The sequence below is a fragment of the Schistocerca cancellata genome, chromosome 6 (assembly GCF_023864275.1).
Source record: "Schistocerca cancellata isolate TAMUIC-IGC-003103 chromosome 6, iqSchCanc2.1, whole genome shotgun sequence".
Taxonomy (NCBI): domain Eukaryota; kingdom Metazoa; phylum Arthropoda; class Insecta; order Orthoptera; family Acrididae; genus Schistocerca; species Schistocerca cancellata.
The window spans coordinates 582,116,746-582,142,526 of NC_064631.1; the positions used below are offsets into that span (position 1 = coordinate 582,116,746).

The window sequence follows — 25,781 nt, forward strand, 5'->3', positions numbered from 1 at the left end:
GAGGCGGCAGCATTCCGCTCCTTACGCTTACGGGGAGCGGCAGTTCCGGGCGCGGGAAGGCCTTACCTCACCTCCCGCCTAACAAACTGTTTTGTGGAGTGAGCCTGTGCAAGTGAAATGTACCATAACGCGGCCCGCGCCTGAGATATGCGCGACGACCCGGCCGCGCCGCGCGCCCCGAAACGTATGGCCCTGCGCTTCGCAGCCAAATCGAGCGGAGAAAAAATGGCGAGAGGAAACGAGCAGACCGCCAGCACACGTTCTCTGCCGCAGCCACAACGGGCGCCCGGCAAAGTTTCCCCAGGCACTCTCGAGTCTTTCCATCGGAGATATACGTACCGCCTGAACAGGAATCGCCGGCCGGCTACGGTTCTGTCGTAGTCGGGCCCGCAAACTTGCGATGAAAACTGCACGAACCATTAAACGAAATGAGGCACGATTAGGAGACTTGGCGTCCCGCGGAAGATACTCGCAGAAAAGTGGCATACAGACAATAGAAGAGCACTCCACCTTCGCGCAGCTAAAAGAAAACGGCGAGCTGTGTCGCGTCACCACAGTGAACAATCCACTTACAAAACTGAACTCAATCCAATGTCTCTTCATGTCAAGAAGGGCATGTGCGCACTGTATGCAGCTTACTCAGGGGCCGAAGTAACTGAGGATCTGTAACTCAGTACTACAACAAATGCCTGCTCGGCTCTAGAGATAAGTCACGTTAATACATATCGTTGTTAATGCCGAACAACTTACTTTTCGCGACTATATGTGTGCGCAAGGGGGCCGAGAGCTGGAGGGGGGGGGGGGAGGGGAGGCGAAGGTACCGCATTTGCCCCCCCCCCCTGGAATCTGATCTGGGCTTGTAGACTTTATTACAAAATCCTCTCGCATTTCTAGCTCTGAATGTTTACCAATCCACTAAATCGAAGATTTAGCAATGGCTAGTGAGGAATACTGTGGTGTTTTACAGTTAATTTCTGTTCCCTGCCGCTGATAAGTATTAATTTGGCATTTCTGCCTGATTATTTTTTGTTTCTATTCAACAGGATTTTCTAAATCGTTATGGTTTTGTTTACTGTTTCAGAGTTTTAATTGTCAGTAGCAACCGAAGTTTCCTGGTTTATAAGTAACTACATTTCTTTTGAACAACTCGATAAATACACTGGACTTAATCATGAGAAGGATATAATTGTAGATCGCTGAATCAAAATTGTAGTATTTATACTTATGATACAGAAAGATGTACTAGGCACACCCTAATGAAATATGCTTACCGTTCAGGTATTAAAATCACTGAGTGATTAACTATCCATCGTTTAAAATACCGCACGTTCTGTGTAATTCCTCTAACACTACATATTTTCAAACTCTTGGAATCAATTACATCAAAACTATAAATTTTATAATCTTATACCCTTTTGCATAAATGGTCTTTTCTTCACCGAACCACGCGATAATGCATGTAACATAGTAGTCAAACAGACACATAATTCATTTCAACATTTTCAATATTCGTAATGAGCTTCGTAGAATTTATCATATTAATTTTTAAAAAATCTGTTGTACAATACTAGTATAATGAAGCCTGTGGCAGCAAAAAAAATTCAAAAAAATAAAAAATGAAAAAAATTCCTTAACTTTGAAGAGCCAGATGCGGATGTTAACCACTGTCCTCCTGAATACGACTTCAACGCTCTAAGCAAAGTACGGTAATAGGTTTCAGAGTCAAGTTTGCATTATCAAACGTAACTGTCTAAGACACCGTGAACTGTGCCGGCCAGACTGGCCGGGCGGTTCTAGGCGCTGCAGTCTGGAACCGCTACGGTCGCAGATTCGAATCCTGCCTCGGGCATGGATGTGTGTGATGTCCTTAGGTTAGTTAGGTTTAACTAGTTCTAAGTTCTAGGGGACTGATGACCTTAGAAGTTAAGTCCCATAGTGCTCAGAGCCATTTGAACCATTTAGCCCACTGTGAACTGTACTAATTGGTGCTACGTAATACATACAACTGGGCCGAGCGCCTGCGACACCGGCCACCCGTTAAAATGACTTGTCAAGGGGGCCCCGGGCCGAGCAGGTGTCAGCTTTGCCGGTCTTACTGTACACGCGGACTCTCGTCGGCCATCAGACCGCCTCAACTGCGCAACACCGGGTCGCGGTGTACGACGGGCGTTTGAAAAGCCCGTGCAAAAATAAAAACTACTTACCTGTTTGGGGTAAACCTTTTTTTATTTTTCGACATAGCTTATACACTTAGTCCAACGCCGTTGAAATTTGTTGATCCATTCCGAATAACAGGAATTGTCCAAGTCTGCAAAATAGCTATTAGTTGCTGCAATCATCTCCTCGTTTGAATAAAATCTTCGTCCCGCCAGCCATTTCTTCAAATTGGGGAACAAATAGTAGTCCGAGGGAGCCAAGTCTGGAAAACAGGGGGGATGTGAAACGAGTTGGAATCGTATTTCCATTAAGTTTGCGACCACAACTGCTGAGGTGTGTGCTGGTGCATTGTGATGGAAAAGGACTTTTTTGCGGTCCAATTGCCGGCGTTTTTCTTGCAGCTCGGTTTTCAAACGGTCCAATAACGATGAATAATATGTACCTGCAATAGTTCTACATTTTTTCAGATAGTCGATGAGGATTATCCCTTGCGAATCCCAAAAGACCGTCGCAATAACCTTTCCGGCCGAAGGAATGGTTCAAATGGCTCTGAGCGCTATGGGACTTAACGTCCGAGGTCATCAGTCCCCTAGAACTTAGAACTACTTAAACCTAACTAACCTAAGGACATCACACACATCCATGCCCGAGGCAGGATTCGAACCTGCAACCGTAGCAGTCGCGCGGTTCCAGACTGAAGCGCCTAGAACCACTCGGCCACAGCGGCCGGCTGAAGGAATGGTCTTCGCCTTTTTTGGTGCTGATTCTCCCTGGTAACCCATTGTTCAGGCTGTTGTTTGGTCTCAGGAGTACGAGGTTTAATCCACAGTGACGAAATGACGGTTAAAGTCCTGCGCATTCTTCCTAAACAGCTGCAAACCATCTTTGCAACACTTCACACGATTCCGTTTTTGGTCAAGCGTGAGCAATCTCGGAATCCATCTTGCGGATAGCTTTCTCATGTCCAAATGTTTAGCAAAATATTATGTACCCATTCATTCAAGATGCCCACAACACTAGCAATCTCACGCACGTTAACTCTTCTGTCATCCACCACCATATCATCGATTTTATCAATGATTTCTGTAGTCGTAACCTCCACAGGGCGTCCAGAACGCTCAGCATCACTGGTGCCCATACGGCAACTCCGAAAAATTTGAAACCACTTATAAACTGTTCTAATCGAAGGTGCAGAGTCACCATAATGTTTATCAAGCCTCTCTTTAGTCTCCTGAGTCGTTTTGCCTTTCATAAAGTAATGTTTAATCACAACATGAAATTCTTTTTCGTCCATTTTTTGGCAATCACTCGACTTCCTTGATTCACATGAATTCCAAACACAAAGAATTACACCAATATGGCTGAAACTTTGTGTCCGTTCTTTCCAAAGATTCTACTAATTAAACATGACCTCGATACGCGCCGGTGGTGCCATCTCTCGGACTTTGCACGGACTTTCCAAACGCCCCTCGTACACGGACCTAATTTCTTCTACACGCCACGTGACTGGAAACAGATCGAGATGTACCCTGGAGCGGTCGTCCTCTGCAGCCCCGCGCCGAGGCTCAGAAGGGTTCGCACCGAGTGAGCCGCCTGGGCCAGGAGCCGCGAGCTTCTGCTCACCGTCGGTCAGGTGGTCATTCCGGTGGCACCGTAGCAGCCACGGGGCAGTCCACCGTGAGCACATCTCTGAGATGTCGACCGACCCAGGAACAGCTTACGTCCGCGGCCATCCATTAAGGTTACATGGTTCTCGACGCCGCTCATCCAAGAAGCACCCGAGTAACTGTGCGTTGTTTTACTTTCCCAGCAATGACGAACTTACCTCTACAGATCCTATTTTGTTGTATAACGGGGACACTGGTGTTTTTCATTCCTTATTGTGGGACTCAAAATCAGCCAGTAGATCAGTTGCTTTGTACGTCAGGAGGGACATTGTGTTAACGGTTTAGAGGTAACAAAATCCTTACAAGCGGCTTGGAAATTTTTCTGTCCGTAGTTTGCGAACATAGCACTACGTGCCTGTAAACCCACAGAACTCGCCTTTTTTAAAATTATTTTCACCGTCCTATCGTTACCATAATACGATTCAAGAACATACACAACATCTCCGCAGAAGACTACGCATTTTAAATCGAAAACCCCTGGTAAACGCAACGAGAGTAAGGGATGTCGATATCTTTACTTACAGCACTGCAGTACATGAACTGTTTAATGTCTTATCAATAGTATAATTTTAATATTAATCGCTTGACCTTTGGTTAAACAGAATAATGAAACTACACCACGAGGATTCAGCAATAACCTTGGTTCTCAGCTTGTCGTGTGAATTCTACGTAGATCAATTTGGAATTCAGATTTTGACATTTAAGACTCAATATCCACTTTGGATACTAGAAGTTTTTACTAAATTTTAAAGCAGGCAGTGCTTTACAGCATGAATGAACTTCAAAAGCGCCACCATGCAGTTCCGAAAGATGCATTATGGATAAAAAACATTTTGACTATTGTAAAAATAACCTAGATCATGTGACCATTATCTGGCCTAGATATTTCAACCCTACAGCCAACGCTGTCACAAGAAATTCAATGACGACAAGTAATATAATAACGATTCTGGTTACCGTCACTAGATGTGAGATAGATCACCCACGTCAAGAATGTTTAACAGACATAGAAAACACGAAGACAATGTTGTTAATACACATAGCACACAAGTTTCATTTCTTATTCAGTTCATTTTATGAATTAGTATAGTTAAATAATAATGAAGACGATCTCAACGGACGCTGTAGGTGGTTCAAGGTAGACTTTTCCAGTTTTTCAAAACTTATATTTTCCTCATTGAGACTCAACCTGACACACAGAAAAATTACATCTAACTATTTAAAAGAGGGTATCAACCAATCTAGTGTTCTGGTGCTACTTTATTTTCTTCAAATGTTCCATTTTAAGTTCTACTATATAGTCGGGTTACTCCCATCACGCCAATACAGAAGTTTTGGGCTACGCTATAAACACACTGCTTCCATTAATTCTGTGCGCTTTTCACTATGTTGAACAACCACAGATATACCTCCATACTAAAAAGAAGATAACTTTTTTCTAACGTGTCTTCAACAAGCTCATCATAACAAAAAGGAATTACAGACATTGGCTGCGAGTAAGCATTGATTTAAATCAATGGGGAAAGTTGAAAATTGTGCTGGACCGTGTATCGAACCCCGGTTTGCGAGGGAGCATTGATTTAAATCAATGGGGAAAGTTGAAAATTTGTGCTGGACCGTGTATCGAACCCAGGTCTGCTGCTTACCAGGCAGATGCGCTGACCCTGTGTTATCCGGACACAGTGGTCACCGCAACTGCACGGACTACCGTAGCACGCCTCCCGTGAGACTTAAAATTCTTAACTTATCCACACACTACGAATGTAGTGATCCTTGCCCATTATCACTCGTGGCATTTCGCCAATTCCCGTAAGTATTGGAGCATCGTGTTCATTTGCACTGAAGCAATGAATTGGTCGTCCTCACATTAATCATTATAGCTGGAGTCATGCTCGCATCTGACAAGGCAGCAAAAGGGTCTGAGACGTGACCTTTTTAAAGAAACCATCCCAACTTACTCAGTGAGGTCCACCGAGACATTCCACGGTTTAGCCCGCTAGGAGGTGATAGAGAGCAGTAATCGATACGTGCAGAATGCATCGATCTTTTAATTTTTTCAATTGGATTGTAAGTGCTTAACAATTAACATTTCATATGTGAAAGCATGATATTCACCGATACATTACATATATTAATTAACTACTTATGAACATTATCAGCGTGTCGATTAAAACGTTGTAATCAAATACCAGCTTTGTTATCCTTTCTGCAAAGCGACTGCAGTCTGACTGTCGAGTATATTGTCATGGTGGCATGTTGTTCCTCACTGCAACAGAAAAGTTGTTTGGCTAATCATTTCTTCGATCCTGGAAGCGGCGCAAAGCCACTTGGTGCCAGATCCTACTTGAATGGTTGTAGCAGTTGGGTTGATGCAATTATGCGCGGCCGGCCACTGACGAAGAGAAGGCGCCTCTGGCGACAACATACCTCTTTTTTTTTAATGGATCGGCGCGTCCATCGGAATGTCCTCTGATAAGCAGCCGTATCCATTGTTGCAACCGATACATTCCTCAACTGAGGAACTGCAAGATTCTAGAATGAAATGGCTGGACAGACTGGTGGCACGTTTTTTATTATGGAGGTAAGAAAGATGTTACAATTAATGCGACTAATGTTTCAATCAACATAATAATTATACTGATATATAGTACATACAAACATGTTGTATTTTTCAGCTTTACATTACTCAACGTATGTAAACGTGTGCCTTCAGTTTCTCAGGTTTTCTGCGTGTTACAATAATAATGATAACCTTTTCATGAAAGAAGTATAAGTTGTTTTAAATTTATTGTACCTCTGTAGTTCTTTAAACTACACTTCATATGAAGAATTTTCAATGACCGTGTGCAGGACGTTGTGGCTATATTAGTCATATTGTTCACGCTTAAACTATTGCGTGCTTGAGTCGCTAAAACGAATGCAAAAGCTTACACAACGAATGCAAAAGCTTACACAAAATAAATCGTCAAAATTGAATATTTGTTCACGGTGGTAATTCGTAGTCCTATTAATTACAAATCTGCTCATTAGAAAGACCGAGCGTGAAGAACGAGATTTTGAATCAAACATTCGTCAATAATCTCAATGAAAATGGTATGTTTTAACACTACAAAGAGTCACCATTTAAGCGCGGAACGTCTGTTGTAATGACATATGTATTTTGATCAGCGACAAGGACAATACGACAGCCAGCAATACTCTGCATCTCTGCAGCCTAGCATTTGCTTTCTCAAAGTGCCCTGAAATTTTTGGTCGATGTTAAATTTGGGGATTTAGTAATACTTGTCGAATAGATTTTCGCGGATTCTAGTTGGCTCTGAGCACTATGGGACTTAACATCTGAGGTCATCAGTCCCCTAAAACTTAGAACTAATTAAACGTAACCAGACTGACGCGCCTAGAACTGCTCGGCCACTCCGGCCGGCCGCGGATTCTAGTTCTGAACTGCAGTTGCTACTTGGTACTTGTAAAAATTTCGTGTAATGTTACATGCGATCAGGACCTACTTTCACACGTGTTTTCGCACTGTGAATATTTTCCGCAGGACGTTAAGCTGACTAAAATTGCCTGCGATTACTTCACGGTGAACGACGCTTGGTCAGAACCGTATTTTACACAGTAATGCAACTTGAATTTGAGCATCGAACTGTTTACAACCAGACAGGTCAGTAGATCTGTCGTCACATCACTAGACCTTACACAGATTTATTTATAATACTGTAAAGGTACTTTGTTAGGACACTTGTTTCCCGTCATCCTTATATTCCTGCCCGTAACTTAGTTGATTTTAGCGGCACTAATACAGTATTTTGGGCAATGCAATAGATGTATGGCTACCCCGTAGACACGTAAAAGGCTCCTGAACATCAAACAAAGTTTTATTTAGTCCAGGTTGTAGAGAGTGGGGAGGGAGGAACGGTCGCAACATATAGCACGGTGCAGAAAAAAAGAAGAAAACCCACTCAGCCTTTCCATATGTCGTTAAGTACATATTATCACTACACTGATAAACAAACTGATAAGATTTTTATGTCTCGTAACGCATTTTTCATTTTCATTAAAATTTTAAAAACAGTTTGCTCTATCTGGCCAGGGCGAGAATGAAACCATCCCTTCCACACACGGAAATATTTTCCTCTTTAGTTGATGTCAAATGGTGTCTTGCAAGGTATTACGTCAAGTATCGGAGTTTAAGTATGGTGACTGTTAACCTATTCAGATAAGACAAGCTTCAAGGCAGTATTATTACACTATGGGAAAAGAAATGTGTGTCAGTAGCAGCCGGATATTCTGCCCACCTGATAGGGACTTACCGAAAGAATGTCGCTCCTGCAAAATACCCGTTATCGGGAGTACAACTAACGTGATTTGAAAGTAATCGTATATTCTTGAAAATGAAAACAGCATGCAGCAGGAATAATGTTTTATCTGCATCTGAAGTAGCAGGGACGGAAAGCACTACTACAGAAAGACGAAATGGTCGATTAGAGACATAATGTAGCCAGGAAGTAAAAACGTTCTTTGTGTAGCTTTCGTTGAGCTTTAGTCTACAGTTTTTAGCACATTCGCACACTAACAGTACAGTACAGGAGAGAGTAAGCATTGCTTATATTTCAAGCAACGTTAATCAGAAACGACTCTGCGGCCTACAGAAGTTTACTCGCCAAAAAGTAACAGCGAGGCGCCACTGTTCATAATCAAGAAGAGCACACTATAAGTGGTTTACTTCCTAAGGCAGAACGTGAACCGATATCCGGAATCTTAAATTCACTTCGATTTTCGTGTTAAATTTTAACTCTGCCGTAAACACAATCATCAATTTGACGTTATCAAGTTTATGATGGCACAGGGACGTGAAAAGTTTTGAAGTATGCTTATGGGACTACAGAAATGTAACAAAATTCGCGCCAACTTTGACGCCGATCTATACTTGGGCAGGAAAACGGCAAAAGTTTTTGATTACACTGTAACAGGTTTGGGAACTTTTCTGTGCGAGCAAGGTTATTTCTCGCTCCCGAACGGCGACAAATAGTGACCGAAAATCATTTCTCTCCAGAATGCCTCCGTCAGACCGATGGCAACAAATATTCTGTTTTGGACTAACCTAAATATCTTTGTATTAAATTTAGCGTAACAGACAATGGCATAAAAAGACTGAAAAGTTATAATTACAATTAAATAAAGACTGAATCGGTACAAGAAATACAGTGATATTCTTCGGAAATTTCGTCAAGAGTATATGCTCTTATACTTAGCGAACTGACACAAGAAACAAGATAATAAACGTTAAGTTACATGTAAAGCGCAAACCTCTAATTGATTACGAGCATTGGTACTACATTAAGTGTTCCAAGTTTTCAACAAGCGCAGATCATATATCACAAACTTCTGTATGCATTGAAACACTTGACAAATAACGTGAGTTTTACGTAAATACTAACTTCCGCTCATCTCCAATGCAGTGATGTGATCCCCTTAATCAAGAGTTGTAAAGTGCTTTCTATTTGGTGATACGTGACTATAATAGCTGAAGAATTATCTTATTCACTTCAGAGCATACGCAACGGACATCTCTGTGTTTAAGCCTGATATAACATTTTAAATAAACATATGTTTTAGATGTTAAACATAGTCCACATCCTTGGGGACCATTTGACTTTGGATCTGCGGAACGGGCATTAGCATATACATATTGTTTCTGTGACTACATAAAAGGCAATTTGCTCCGTTGTTAGACGCTTTTTGCTTACTTTATTTACAAATCATCTTCAGCGACCTATAATACACATTTTGTTTCTTTTTACGCATATGTATTAGATGAGTAATGAAATGAACTGTTTCTGAACTTTTCCACGTTACTGTTTTAGCTTAAACACATTTTTGTACAAAAATTACACTAGGGTTTTAAGAGTTTTCGTTTTAGAACCAAATTTGTAACTTTTGGAGGGGGTCTGAGAACTGAGATGTTGTGTTACAATCAATTCCTGGCCAAATACTTCCAAAAGCGCCTCGCTTGTATGGTTGGTTGGTTGGTTTGGGGAAGGAGACCAGACAGCGTGGTCATCGGTCTCATCGGATTAGGGAAGGAAGTCGGCCGTGCCCTTTCAGAGGAACCATCCCGGCATTTGCCTGGAGTGATTTAGGGAAATTACGGAAAACCTAAATCAGGATGGCCGGACGCGGGATTGAACCGTCGTCCTCCCGAATGCGAGTCTAGTGTCTAACCACTGCGCCACCTCGCTCGGTTTTCGCTTGTATGGGAATATTGCCATTGTCACTGACTAGCAATAAACAACAAGGAACTAGAACAGCCATGTAGACACTAGCATCTCCTATTAGAAACCACGGATTACGGATTCGTTACGCTCTGCTCTTCACAAGCAGAAAACACGAACGCTGAAACAGTTGCCATTGTTTCAAATCGGAATATGCTACAGTTGTCCTGACCCAGAGTTTATGCTTTCCGAGGAGCTACTAACATTTCGGCAGTTCAATAACAAGCAAATATCTATACAGGCGCAGTAGAAATAAAATATATGCATGAGCAGAAGGATTGGACTACAACTTCAAGTTTCTGTTGTTCGCCTTTGTAAATGTATTTGTTACTACCTTTCGGACAAGAGTGGTAGAGTATAATGAAGAGGAAGGGAGGACGAAAGTTTCAAAAGGGCAAGAAGAGCGTCAAACAAGTTACAAAGAAATGTGTAGCGCTATATATTTGAATGAGGCACCTAGTCTATGCCTGTTAAATTGCAGTACTAGTCTGGAGGCCATGTATGACATTAGAAACTCCAGTCAGAAGCTTGTATACAATATGAACAATCATAGTGTTCGGACGAGAGATTTTCGGGAGGAAAAAGGATGAGATTAACATGCCCGCAGACCTACGTGATGCTGGCATGTAGTTTCTGCTTGTCTCTGTTTAAAACGCGCGTTACACGAACGAACAACTGAACGATAAAATAAACTATAAAAGGACACTTCGCGTGTACACTCTTCTACGATTCAGCATGGCATATTCGCTAGTTTTTTGACAAGTTTACTATAGAGATGCGATATATACTATCGATCTCCAGTATCAGTCATTTCTCGGCCTTTTATGACCCCAGATGTCAGTAATGAAAACAAAAACTTCTCTTTTTTGTAATGAGACAGCTTCCGTGTGTGTGTAAGCCATCGTAAGCTTCGCATTACTTTTACACTGAATATTAAATCATACTCTTATTTGCTCAAACTGGTTTTAAATTTTCGAAGATGCTCTCCAACGCATACAGTTTACTGGCCACGGAATTTTTATCGATGAAATTCCAGATTTACGACCGTGTTCCAAATAATGACGTATTTTCTGAAATTCTGGAGCGGCGAAGATCACCAGAAATTTTCCTCAGTCACATCTCACCCTAGGCAGACCGTCGTACAAAAATGTAACTTGAGTAGGAAAATAAATGCTTGAGAAAGATATACCAGAGGCTGCGTTCAGTATCGGAAATTTAGTATACATACTCAAAGATATACGCTGGAAGAACGTACTGGATCCTATCTGGAGGAAATATATCGACCACCTGATTGATAAGGAAGAATACTCTTTGACATTTAAATACGATCTTAGTAATGGCTGCTTGCGGGGTTTGCAGCCTGTGTTTGGGCACACTCGTTACCGCTAGTCAAATACACTGCTACGCCACGCAGATGACAATGGGGCACACACTATGCTGTTGTGGGGTTTTCAGCACGACATCTTGACTACATTAAGGAACCTTCTTTCCCGGACTAAATGATAAAAAATAGGCTGCTTTCTATTGATTTAAGGAAGCAAAAACTAGCACAGTAAGTTTATCGAATATTCCATTAATGAAACCAACAGAAATAATGAATTAATGAAATTACCTGGCATACTAAAACTGCATATAGGTTCAAGACTCGAACCCGGAACCTTGTCTTCAGCAGGTAATGCTCTTAATGACTGAGCTATACGGGTACGTGTCATGACTCGCGTTCACAGTTTTACTTCCGCTAGTACGCATCTACTAACTTCCCCACAGTAGTAGCATTCCTGGAAGAAAGTATATTGCGGAGAAATGACAGTCACAGACAAAAGGACTGTTCCCAAAAGGTAAATCCCTCTTTTGTGTCCGGACGTGGACCATATCTGAACGTAACTGGCGGGAGGGCAACAACCAGCAGTGACTGTGGCAAAATACTCACAGTAGATCATAGCCTGAAAGACAGTGCACAGGAAACAAGGAAATTATGAAGAAACCCATTAGCTATTCAATCAATTGGCCCAACAACGGAACAGCGAAGAGGAACTAGTACAAGAGGGCTAAAATAAATGGGTGGTACGCCGTGAAAAATGAAGTAATAGTTTCTGGTTCGTCGCCATGCGATCTGGAGACAGAAAAATGTAGCTGAGTCTATCTACACTGCTCATATGGCAAATACATTAAAGTGAAATACATTGAAGTGAACAGAAAATTAGTGCAGGGAGGTAAGGCAATACATTATTTCATTGTACTAGCAGTGTAAATCTACAATAAACATTAATAAGATAAAAGTGGTTGTAGTAGCAGCATCATATTACTGTTAGTAGTAGCTACTGATGTATTCACGACGGTGGTTTAGGGTTTAGTAGCTGGGTCAGATACGAGTAATTTCAGTGTCAGTAGACTAAGAAGCTGCATTCCACATTCTTTTTATCATAGCCAAATTAAAAACAAGTAAGAACCGATAGAACATTCTATGCGATTGGAAAAGGATGCCTGACCGGGAACAGGATTTGATTCTATAGAAACTGTACAGGGATTTGAGTGTACGTTGCTAATATAATGTTAAAATGGTAGTCATAGAAGTACATAAATATAGCACACTGAGTATGGACAATAATTTTAAATTAAGATTTAGCGCAGAAAAAAATAAAATTGCAAATGTAATATTAATATGTTACACAATTTAAAAGTTGATGTGTTCAGTTCTGTTATTCTTTGGGAGAAATTGGATTATTATGAATGAATAAATAAATAAATGACATAAGGCAATATCAGTAAGACTGGCGATAATTAATTGGCAATGGGCAATGTTTACGATCAGGCTCCAAATTGGATGACTATGTTTGCTTGATTACGATTTCGTACTTCCCACTCATTGCTGATAGCAATTTCATTTGCAGTAGTTACGGATGCATTTTAGCGAGTTCTTGCAGTACTCATCTTCATCTACAATTACATGGATACTCTGTAAATCACTTTTAAGTGGCTGGCAGATGGTTCATCGAACCACCTTCACAATAATTCTCTATTACTCCACTCTCGAACAACGTGCGGTAAGAAACGAACACACATCCTTTCGTGCGAGCTCTGATTTCCCTTAATTTACTATGATGGTCGTAGGTAGGCGTCAGCAAAACAGTATCCTTTACGAATGTTGCTCGCCTTAATAGTTAGTCACTTAACTCCTATATTTTCAGCATCTACACGAATATTTAAGCATACCTTGGATTCCCGCGGAGAGCAGCGTGGTGCAGGGCGTTGAAGCCGTTGTTGTTGGTGAGCATGATGTCGGCGTTGTGGTCCAGCAGCAGCGTCAGCATGTCGTCGCGCTTCTTCGATATTGCGTCGTGTAGGGGCGTATCGCCTTCCGAGTCCTTAAACATACCGAAAAACCTACCATGAGCTGATTTAATCAGGAGCGCAAATCGAGCCAAGAGAGTACTTGCTTCGCACAAAATTACGAATGGTGTGCCTCACCAGTTAGTATCAATAATTGCCGAACATCTTAATTACAGTATTTAAATGTAATGTTTGTTCCCTGTCCAGAAGTCACACTCACGCACTGAATTACGGACTACATGCTCACTTACCTGGACTGCGTGTCATGTCTCCAATGCGTATTGGACTCTACTAGCAGTAATATATATCTGAAGATAATTAGTTACATTTTCTCTTCGAATGAAATGAAATGATCGTATGGTATTACGGGCCAGGAGAGCCGACTGGAGTCGTCGCCACTTCGGCGACTTGCGCGTCTATAATAATGCCGTATGGCGTGGAGAAGGAAATAGATAATCTGTTAGATCACTATGAGTTTGTCTTTAGGAACGGTACAGCAACCACAGAGGCAGTTCTAAGTTGCGGTTGACAATGGAAGCAGGACTGAGGAAAAATCATGTCACATTCATTGGATTCGTCGGCCTGGAAAAAGTGTTCGACAATGTCAAATAGCGTAAGATGCCCGAAATTCTTACAAAAATAGGAGTAAGCTATAGGGAAAGACGAGTAATACACAGAATGTACAAGGACCAAGAGGGAATAGCACAGCTGGAAAACCAAGAAGTGTTCGGATTAAAAAGATTGTACGACAGGGATGTAGTCGTTCGCCCCTAATGTTCAATCTATACACCTAAAAAGCAATGACCAAAGTAAAAGAAAGGTTCTAGGCGCTTCACTCTGGAACCGCGCGATTGCTACGGTCGCATGTTCTAATCCTGCCTCGGGCATGGATGTGTGTGATGTCCTTAGGTTAGTTAGGTTTAAGTAGTTCTAAGTTCTAGGGGACTGATGACCTCAGATATTAAGTCCCATAGTGCTCAGAGCCATTTGGTAACGGGGTGGCGAAAGAAAGGGCATCCGGCCATCTCTTAGATTACGCACGTCAAATCGTTATTTAACCATGCCGACCCTGCACCGATGCGGCACAAAGCAGAAAAAGAATGAATATAGACACTTTGGGTAAATCTTAACTCAGGCAGCCAGGCCAAAAGTTTACCTTGCCGCCAGCTGTAAGTCGTCGGTTCCTGTGGTTACTGTTAGGGGCCCCCTCTGATGCAGCTAGCACGCTCGCTAGCACATTCAGTAGGCATCCAGAAACTGGATACGCTCGAGATCCGGCTTTTTCTACTATTTAATTATTCAGCACAATGCAGCACCACCTGAATGTCAGAGCAGCCCTTAACAATCAGGTGCTTCAACGATGGATCGACCTAATCCACAATACGTGATTTTATTTTTAGGTTTGGCTGGGGGGAGGGAGGGGGCGGGGCGTGGTTGTAAAAGGCTACAGTTACAGGCCATCCCTTCCAACAGCTTTGGGTCAACTGTGGCACTGCATAGCAACAGCAGTGAACGTAATAGCTGCAGACATGCCAGCGAAAAGTTTGTAGACATTTTGATGTTTCTCGTGGATTCGGTGGAGGGCATATTGAACATCTCAAAGGTAAATGAAAACTTCGCTTCTTCCGAAAATAAAACCGTTGTATTCCTATTCCGAAGTTAAAATTATGCCCAAGTTCTCGTCTTCATCATATAGTACTGTGAAATCGAATGAATCTTTTTGAATCAAAAAATGGTTCAAATGGCTCTGAGCACTATGGGACTTAACATCTATGGTCATCAGTCCCCTAGAACTTAGAACTACTTAAACCTAACTAACCTAAGGACAGCACACAACACCCAGCCATCACGAGGCAGAGAAAATCCCTGACCCCGCCGGGAATCGAACCCGGGAACCCGGGCGTGGGAAGCGAGAACGCTACCGCACTTTTGAAACACACTGCATATCTCGCATAGGGATGAAGACAACAACACGGGAGAAGTATTGGCGAGCACAAAGCTAGTATACACAAAGCAATTTTTCCGCTTTTCCATAAACGAATGGAACGGGACGAGAAGTCGTAAATATTGGCAAAAGATATTATTTGTTATGCACTAAACGACTGCTTTTGGAGAATATATGTAGATTTGCTTACAACTAGACACCGTACGACCGACAGTAAGCGCTGCGTGGAGTGCTCTGCGGATATGACGAAATATTTCACAGTAAACTAGGTTTGTACCCGTCTAGGGCAACTTTACCGAACCGAGAAGTACTCAGCATGCAATTTTTTGCTTCAGTTCTCTTTTTTTATTTCACTGATAGGCTGAAACAATGTACTTGTTCAAGGCTCCAGTTCATCTCTTTGCATTTCTACATATACGTCTACATCTATATCTACATACATACTCCGAAAGCCGCCGTATGTTGCGTGGCGGACGGTACCCTATACTACCACTACTCATTTTCTTTCCTGTTTCCCTCGCAAATAGAGCGAGGAAAAAAAACGACTTTACATACCTTCTTACAAGCCTTAATTTCTCGTATCTTATGCTTCGTGACCTTTACGCAAGATATAGCTACACCGATAGCAGTATAATCTTTCTGCAGTCAGCTTCAAATGCCGGTTCTCTACATTTTCTCAATAGTGGATACCCATTTGAGTTCACGAAACACTTCCGTAATACTTGCGCGTTGTTCGCACTGACCGCTAAAACATCTAGCATCTCGCCTGTGAATTGCTCCGATGCCTTCCTTTAATCCGACCTGGTGCGGACCCCAAACACTCGAGCAGACTTCAAGAATAGGTCTCACTGGGGTCCTATATGCCGTGTCCTTTACAGATGAACCAAAAAATTCTCCCAATAAACCGAAGTCGACTATTCGCCTTCCCTACTACAATCCTCACGTGCTCGTTCGATTTCATATCGCTTTGCAACGTCACACCTAGATATTTAAACGACATAACTGTGTCAAGCAGGGCACAGCTAATGCTGTACCCGAATATTACTGGTTTGTTTTTCCTACTCATCTCCATTAACTTACATTTTTCTTCATTTAGACCTAGCTGCCGTTCATCAATTAGAAAATTTGTCTAAGTCATCTTGCATCCTCCTACAGTTACTCAACTTCGACACCTTACCGTACACAACAGCATCATCAGCAAACAACCACACATTGCTGGCCAGCCTGTCCGACAAATCATTTATGTATATAGATAATAATAGCAGTCCTTTCACACTTCCTGGGGCACTCCTGACGACACCCTTGCCTATGATGAATAGTTGCCTTCGAGGACAACATATTGGGCGCTACTACTTACCAAATCTTCGAGCCATTCATTTATCTGGAAACCTATTCCATATGCTCGTACCTTCGTTAGCAGACAGCAGCGGGGCACCGTGTCAAATGCTTTCCGAAAATCTAGAAATATGGAATCCGCCTGTTGCTCTCCATATATAGTTCGCATGACGTCACGCGAGAAAGGTGTAAGCTGATTTTTGCAGTTCTCAAGTAGGATACTTTTCAAGGCGCGATAATTTGGCCCGTTTCATGAAAGTTAATAACAGATATCTGACATGATTAGACACACTAACAGAGATGGATACTATAAGTAAATTACAGGTTTTTGTATGAGACAGACGCTAAAGCAATTTTCTATCTCCGTGGAACGCATAGCGCTGTGGTAGCCGTCTGCAGACTGTGGAGTCCTCGGACTAAAAGACAGACACTATCAGCTTGTATCCATGTACATTTGGCACAGACAGTTCTGGCTTAAAAAGTAGAGCGGAAGGTGAAAGCGAAGAACAATCACGTCAGGTTCCACCGTAGAGGCAGAGTGGAAAATTGCAGTCACTTGTGCTTCAGACAGACATAGTTTTCGTTGCCGGCAGGGGACAGTGCCGCGTGCAAGAAATCAAAATAATCCGTTAGCGAAGCCTGCGCAACGTAGGTAAGACGAAAGCAAGAGAAATTACATGTACGGAGGAGAGCATGAGAGCGGGATGGAGAGCGCGCACACACACACACACACACACGCACACACACACACAGCCGGAGCAGAGCAGGTCGGTCGATGTCAACAAGCTCTCTGGGATCCGCCTTCCTGCAGCCAACGGCCGTTTACGAGGCCCAATTACGGACTCGAACTTCACTCATAATGTACAATATGCAGCCTTGTCCTCGCAGAAACACACTACGAAGCAAGTCCATTTAAAAGCTATTTCCGGGAAAATCGCAAGGGAAAAGACGAGCCAGAAATGAGGTCGCGAAGGGCAGAAGTACAGTCCTGCTATAATAACGCAAAACGCCAGCTCATCAATACCACAAGAAGCCGTGTTTCAGACTGCGAGCAAAGCATGATAGGAATGTCTTGTACCTGAAATGTAAAAGACAACGATTACGCTATTACCCAGACACATGCGGCAAGAATTTCTAATTTACCATGATTCCTGGAAGCATGTGTCTAGGACAGGGGTTCCCTAACTTTTTCTTTGACGGAACACTTTGACAATCCCGGTACTTTGATGGAACACTTTGTTTATTTTGAAGTTTAATAATTTTTTTATAAAATGAGTAAAATCTGTTTCATTCAATGATTACTTCACTTTTAAATCAATAGCTAATAACAAAGAATCATAACAAAAACTTTAAAAATATTATCGTCAAAATGGCGGAAAAAAAAAACGCCGAGTTATTAATAGTTTTTCGCGTGGCACTTACTCACTTCCCGCGGCACACCAGTATTCCGCGGAACACAGTTTTGGAAATCCTGATCTAGGAAGATGGGACATGAGTAAAATAAAAAAAAAATAGCTACTATGTGGTTCTTGAGCTAGACTCTACTGCACAATTCGCATTTTCGAGGCAAGAAACAGGTGCCCAGTTGTTCGAGCAGATTTGAGTTTAGGAACTGTTGTAAGATCACGACTAATTATTTTCCTACGTAATTCACAAGCAAATATCAATCTATGGAATAGTACTTTTTATTGTGCAATGGATTAACGTTTTCTCCCCTCTCATTCGCAAATGGAGAGAGAAAACCTTGGCTCCTTATACGCCTCTGATTATTTTATCTTCATGGTTCCTACAATTTTCACGTGTTTGAAAATTATAGCAGATTTAGTCCTGAAAACAAAATTCTTTGCTCGTAGCTTCAACAATTACGCTGAGATAATAAGAATGTCAAGAAGTATTTGTAGGTTGTTGAGCTGCAATGATTACTATTAGTGAGACACCTACAAAACCTGCAACAAGGCTGCGTATTTTAGTTTACAAAACTGCTGAAAACAGATATTTGAGGTAGTTACAGCAGCAAATGAATGATAGTTGTACCTAATTCTTAGCACTGTTTCGCTATTTAAGAATCATTTCCCGCTACTGAAGCCTATGTATCATCAAAAAACATGTCTGTGTGGATATAGAGTGGAAAAAGCAGAAACTGACTGAATTTAGTGTGACTATTGAACCTCAGCATTCTGGTACTACAGTCCGAGAGGTCTTTAAACGAACTAGAACGTATTGTAAGATTTTACAAGGAGAACTGGCACAGAAAGCCTAGGTATTACTAAAAGGGCACCACCAAGATGAATGTTAATTATCTCCTATTTTGTACATTCATGCAGACCGTCACGCCTGTGTTCTTTGATAATGCACTGAGCTGCCGATTAGTAGTTACGTAGGTAGCAGCCAATAAATTACAGTAAACTGACAGTCAACACGGCACGTACGGTGTTACTTTTGCATTTACTGCTTATATACACTTGCGACGAAGTGTGTCGACGTACTTCAGGCGTTTCATTTACACAACTACAGAGAAGTTCTGTATCCAAATTGCAAACGGACCACGAAAACTATGAGAATTTAAAATAACCATATATAAAGAAAAAGTAAAGGAAGTTGCACACTCAACTCTATCGCTTCAAAGCGCTTCAACGCCAAACGGAAATTTAAATACGGTTTCATACCAATAATAATAATAAATAAAATTTTTGTCGACACGCGCCAATAACTCGATCCCGTTATCGGCTCATTCTCTCAAAATAACTTTGCACCTCCCGGTAATCCACTGAGACGCGCCAGGCGCCTTCGATCCACTCTCCAAATTGCAAAGAGAGGCCCGTGTAATTTATGCACCACAAATTTAATTAACCTGGCTAATGCGCTGAAAACAGAAGCCTGTTCCACTTACAAGGCGCCTCGCATAACAGTAACAATGATACATGAGCTTCCTCCAAATTACCTTTACGATGCTTGCCAGGGACACTTTAACGCTTATTAACGGCGAGGACGTCGCGCTCGGGTTGTTAGTTTCGTCCAGGCACTTCAAACGCAATTACAACAAAGAGAGTTTGCAGTAATTAGGAATGGACGTCCTGAAATTTAGAGAAAAAGTAGGAGTTAGTTCCCCGTCGAGAAGGAAGTAAGGTTATAAACATTAACTCGTCCACCAACTCTCCTCTGTGGACACACCGTATCTGTACGCTGTAGGTGTCCACAAGATACATGTACGAGGTGCGTGAGAAAAATAATGAGACTGACAATACTGCGAACGATCTGACAAAGCTGTGTGGTTGTTCTTGTGCAGACCGGTGTGTTCATCGTTTCCAGGTGTTCAGTACGAGTTTCAGCCCCGCACAGCCAATACGTGATTTTTGAGAGCGCCATCGGTAAAGTTTCTTCTTCTTCCTATTATTTTTTTTAATGGACCAGAGGACTTTAGAGCAACTTATACCATCACGTTTTGTGTTAAAACTTGGGAAATTCACGAGTGTGGGCCTTGAAAAGTTGAAACAGGACTCTGGGGAACATTTCTTATCAAGAGTGCAAACTTTTCGCTGGTACAAATCATTTTTGGAAGGCCGAGAACACGCTGAAGATGAAACTTGACAGGGCCTTCAACTTCAAAAACCGACGAAAACGTCGAATGTGTGCGTGATCTTGCGAGATCAGAATGACGTTTAACAATGAGGATGATGGGTTACATGTTAAACACTTCCACGATACATCAAACTTTGACAGAAGTTTTGCACATGCGAAAGGTTTATGCCAAAATGGCGTCGAAAATACACACCTGAGCACAAGAAGGAAAGTCGAAGAAATGTGTGCGTTGATCATGTTGAGTTCAAAAAATGTTCAAATGTGTGTGAAATCTGATGGGACTGAACTGCTATGGTCATCAATCCCTAAGCCTACACACTACTTAACCTAAATTATCCTAAGGACAAACACACACAACCATGCCCGAGGGAGGACTCGAACCTCCGCCGGGACCAGCCGTACAGTCCATGACTGCAGCGCCTCAGACCACTCGGCTAATCCCGCGCGGCGATCATGTTGAGAGAATTGCCAATGACCACGAATGGTTCAGTCACGTGATCGTATATGATCAATTCTGGATTTTTAATACGCTCCTGAGTCAAAGCAGCAAAGTGAGAAGTGGCACACTGAGGCATCTCCTCGAACGAAAAAAGCTCAAATGAGTAAATCAAAGATCAAAACAACGCTGCTTTGTTTTTCTTACAGCAGGGTTCAAATGGTTCAAATGGCTCTGAGCACTATGGGACTCAACTTCTGAGGTCATTAGTCCCCTAGAACTTAGAACTAGTTAAACCTAACTAACCTAAGGACATCACAAACATCCAAGCCCGAGGCAGGATTCGAACCTGCGACCCTAGCGGTCTTGCGGTTCCAGACTGCAGCGCCTTTAACCGCACGGCCACTTCGGCCGGCTTACAGCAGGGGTATCGTGCATAAAGATTTTGTTCCCCCTGGACAAACTGTCAACGAAATATTTTACAAAGATGCCCTTGAAAGGCTCAGGAAAATGGTTAATGAAGTGAGACCGGTCATTGCATACAATTGAATGCTACATCACGCAATGGCCCATGTCACAGAGTCATTTCCATCACGGACTTTTTGACCTCAAAAGGTATTCTTGTTGCTCCACAGTCCCCTATTCATCTGGTCTGGTCTGAGCCCTTGTGACATTTTTCCTTTCTCGAAATTGAAAAATTTCTTGGAAAGGCTTTATTGTGGTACTCTGGAAAACGTTCAAAAGAATGTGATCGACATGTTCAAGGTCCTTCCAGTTAAAGCCTTTCAGCGCTACTACCAAAACTGAGAAGAACCCGATGGTGTATAGCTGCCGAAGGGTACTACTTTGAAGGGCACAATACTATTGTTTAAAAAACAAAGTGACAGTGTTCTATGAAGAAAAAGTTGAGGCGTTGTCAGAGACCAAGAGTATTCCTTCGACAGCTTCCCACAAATTTACAATTACCCTTCGTCGATTCAGTAAACGGCACAGAGTGCGGCAATCCAGAGGAAGAATAGCTGTCATTGCATCACGATGTATTTCTTACTGCTTAATACCCAAAGAAACATGAAGCTTTCACAATGGTTTACTGGTCCTAAGACAGCAGAAGCTCATGGGCCTCAGCAATTATCTAAAACATAGGTGCAGTACGGTCGCGTTTCTTAAAGAGGTCCGAGAAGACTGCATCAAGTGCGGCTAACACGCGGAAAGCATCGACCCTGGAGCTTGATCGGCAGACGTAATCTTTTCTAAAGTTTAGCCACCAGGGCAATGAATATCCGAAGATGCTCTAGTGTGTAGACTGCAAATAGTAATAAAGCACATACGACGGGACCTGGGGCAATTTATTTGTAAATCAATTCGTAACGGTCGCACTATCCCCTACAGATGATTTTTTAAGTTTCCATTACTCGTATCGTTACCGCAAGCAATACCGTCAGACTACGTAAAGAGGCGAATATGATTCGCATCAGTCCTTTGCCGATTCCGCGGGCAAAGTGCACAATGCTAGCTAATCTTTTCCAGATACTACACAGCGTTAAGGCAGTGAAGAGTGGGACACCTGGAGGACCTGCGGCACCCGAGCCGCCGCCGCTGGCGCAACCCCACGCCGCCGCCGCCGCCGCCGCCGTTGTAACGGCGCGGAGCGCCACCCTGCGCGCAACAACGGCCATTCCCGCAGAATAACTGCCTCCCGCGGCCGCAGCCAGTTATCACAGTTTCCGCACAGATTAATGGGCCTCGGAGTGCGGGGCGTCTTGTAGGAGCTGGCGCCATTAGCGCGCGGCGGCAAGTTTTGAAGTGGCACAGTAACCCCGGGCGTATCCCTGGCGGAGGCCGCGATGGGGCCGAGTGGCCGGGCCCCGGCGTAGTTTGTCTAATTATGCCCGCGCCGCGGCATTTATCTCCATTGTGGAAGCGGCTCAGCTCCGGGGCCACGAGCTCTACTAAATGCGCGATTTATACGCGTTTCTGCAGTGGCCTTGCTACTATCTGCCAACTGCTTCTTTCCTCCTCCCTCTAAGCGATTTCCTATACATTTCCGTTCGCGCGAACGGTGCACTATCGCTCAATGAAACTATGGCATATATGAGAGCAAAACACCAAAGCCAGGAAAATTCACGTGTAGTGCGACTTTCAGTTCTACGTGGGCGTGCTAAAAAGTAATGTCTCCGGATTTATACGTGAAAGCTCTTGAAGTTGTTTTTTTTAAATAAAAGAAACACTATTAACATTCTGCATCTTTGTTCTTCATGTCTACATATTTACTTTTCAATCAAGTCAGCCTGGCGACGAACACAATTCTCCCAACGAGGGACCATTTTGTTGATACCGTTACTGTAGAATGACAGACTTTGTTGACGGGGACACAACCTCACCTCTGCTGCACCACTTCATCACTATCAAACTGAAGTTCTCGAAGAGGCTCTTCAAGTTTTTGAAACAGATGAAAACCGGATGGAGAGAAGTCGGGACTGTATGGAGGATGATCGATGACGGTGAAAACAAGGCGTCGGATTGTTCCAAATGTCGCAGCCCTCGTGTGTGGTGTGGCATTGCCGTACTGAAGGACAGGTTGTTCCATACGTGGACGAACCCTTCGGATTCGCGCTTTCAGTTTTCTGAGGGTTTTTCATGCACCACCATAGTTACGTTACACACTGCCATGTTACACGCCACAATTCGGAACCCTCTAGCGGCAGAGGGCTGCAACTTGCGTCAGCGATGCGGGGAAGTTGACTGAGTAACATGCGTGACATGTTATACCTCAACCGATCTTGAGAACAGACTAAAAAACTCTGAGGCCTTCGTAAAAACCATTTGCTAAAGCATGCGTCTGGGTCCGCAGTTTGTTTATATTCTGCGGAGGCGTACTTCGAGTGTAGTGATAAAAACGTAATTATCATACCGAAAAAATAAAGTTACGTTATTGATCTTCCGTTTCTTTGCTATTAAGTGTCTCCAGTCCTGGTACATAATGAAGTCCCCGCGCCATACCAACGGAGCACGCCACTAGAGGAGGCAAAACTAAACGTCGCAGCCCTTGGTAAAGTTAAGACAGGCTGTACCATTTCCTAAAAAACATTCTAAATCCAAGATCAAATACTTATTTCTATACTTGAAACATCCAGTTTCGAGAGATTTTGTTGTCATCTTCAGGTCTTAAAAAATATTTTTTCTACGAAACGTATTCATTTTAAGTTGGACTTCACGCCAAGTTGTCTCGTGGATAATGACAGCACATCATAAAATGTTCGTCATAATTAAAATATTTAAAAAACAGGGAATAAATATTTTAGTTATGATAAACGTTTTATAATGTGCTGTCTTTTTATCCACATGACAACCTGGCGCTGAGGGCCAACTTAAAATGAACACGTTTCATAACAAAAGATTTTTTAAGATCTGAAGATGACAGCCAAGTCAGCCGAAACCGGTTGTTTTAGATAAAGCGCTATTTATGTGAGCTTGGCTTTAGAATATTTTTAGCAAGTAAATCGCTCCTTCTATCTTCTTAAAACGAGAAATTTCAATCAAATTGTGCCATTCTCTTTTGGCTCCGCTAGTTGTGCTGTGGTGTGGGGACTTCAGTGTGTACAAGGACTGCAGACACATAACAGCAAACAAACAAAACATCAAAAACGAAACTTTACTTTTTCAGGGTTATAACTAAGCAGTTGCGTCCGACCCGCAACGAATAGTGAGGGCCTTACAGAGATGATCTTCTGGATCCAAAGTATGGCGGGTGATCGATCTTACTCTATCCACACTGTTACCAGTGTTGAATTCTGTAACTCACTTAGCCACTTCTAGTGCCATCTAATGGTACCTTGCAAACTGAAGACGTCAGCTTCTGCAATATCGTCTGCTCGACGTTGGGAACATTGTAACTGTGTTGAGTGCGCCTACCTGGAGCAACCGTTCCATTGGTTAATGACTTGCAGGTAGTTACTATGGAGACACTGCAGCGAGTACATCTGCATCTTAGCCAGGAAGCGCCGCAGTGAGACGAATGATTTGCAGTTTTCCTTCTGTTAGTATGAGGGAGCGTAAGGTCCCCGCAGCGAACGGACGCGTTCTCAGACATCCAAGAGCTTTAGCGAGCAGCCTTTGCGAAACCTTACGTCAATGAAAGTACAAGTTGTGTTCTACCTTGTCACTGGAGTGGAAATAAGGGGAGGACAGTTTATCCTCTCGCACCAAAGACCCGCAAGTGAAATTGCGTAGAGTCATCGATTCGGAGCATATCCACACACCACAGACAGCGCAGTGCTCCACTGCTTCCATTTTTACCTCTTAACTATGGACACCGCTGCTTAGGAGGCTTTTATAATAAATCATCCACCTCTAACATTACCTTCATTTTTTGTAGAAATAGCCGATACCACGTATACTACCGATTCTTGCACAGGTTAAAATTATCTCAGCGTTTCACTAAAGGAATTCATATGATTTTGTATGTGATGTGATTATATTTCAGGCTAAAATGAATAAAAAAAGAATTTAATGTTCTACAATCGATATATACTAACAGTTAAAATTACTCTTCTTTTAAAAATAATTGAAATTACAAAATTTCTGGCATACTTAAAACTCATATTATTAATTGCGCAATCAAACGCTAATTATTAAATTTGTTTCTGGTTTTATTTATGGAATAACGATATAATTTGGTAAGGATTCTTCTCCGGTCGAGAAAGTTTGTAAACACTTTTGCTTTGTAAACTCTTTGGAAATCGTGAGTACCACATAATGTAGGTAGTAGTGGCCATGCCTCAGATGGAAATGGACTTTTTTATAAGTTTGTCAATGAACAATATAATTATCTAGTTTTTGAATGTGGAAATCATAAAGTCGGTGTGATTTAGAAGAATGGGATAAAATAAAAAGATATTCATAGCAACATGCAACTCTTCATCAGTTATTTCGTCTTCAAGAACCCGCGACGTTAAATCAAAATTTTCAGCAGCAAGAATGTACTCTTAGACACAACAAGATTTTGAGCCAGCAGGAGCAACAACAACAACTACAACGAGATAATCAAGATAAGTAAA

General features: G+C 42.4%; 1 protein-coding gene across 1 annotated transcript in view; it reads right to left on the reverse strand.

The window, feature by feature from the left end:
- LOC126191485 (E3 ubiquitin-protein ligase mib1) overlaps positions 1-25,781 on the reverse strand; it is a 612,367-nt gene that overhangs the window by 186,773 nt on the left and 399,813 nt on the right. The window contains exon 11 of the mRNA XM_049932370.1: positions 13,313-13,464. Coding sequence (XP_049788327.1) covers positions 13,313-13,464 — 152 coding nt within the window. The remainder of the gene's footprint in view (positions 1-13,312; positions 13,465-25,781) is intronic.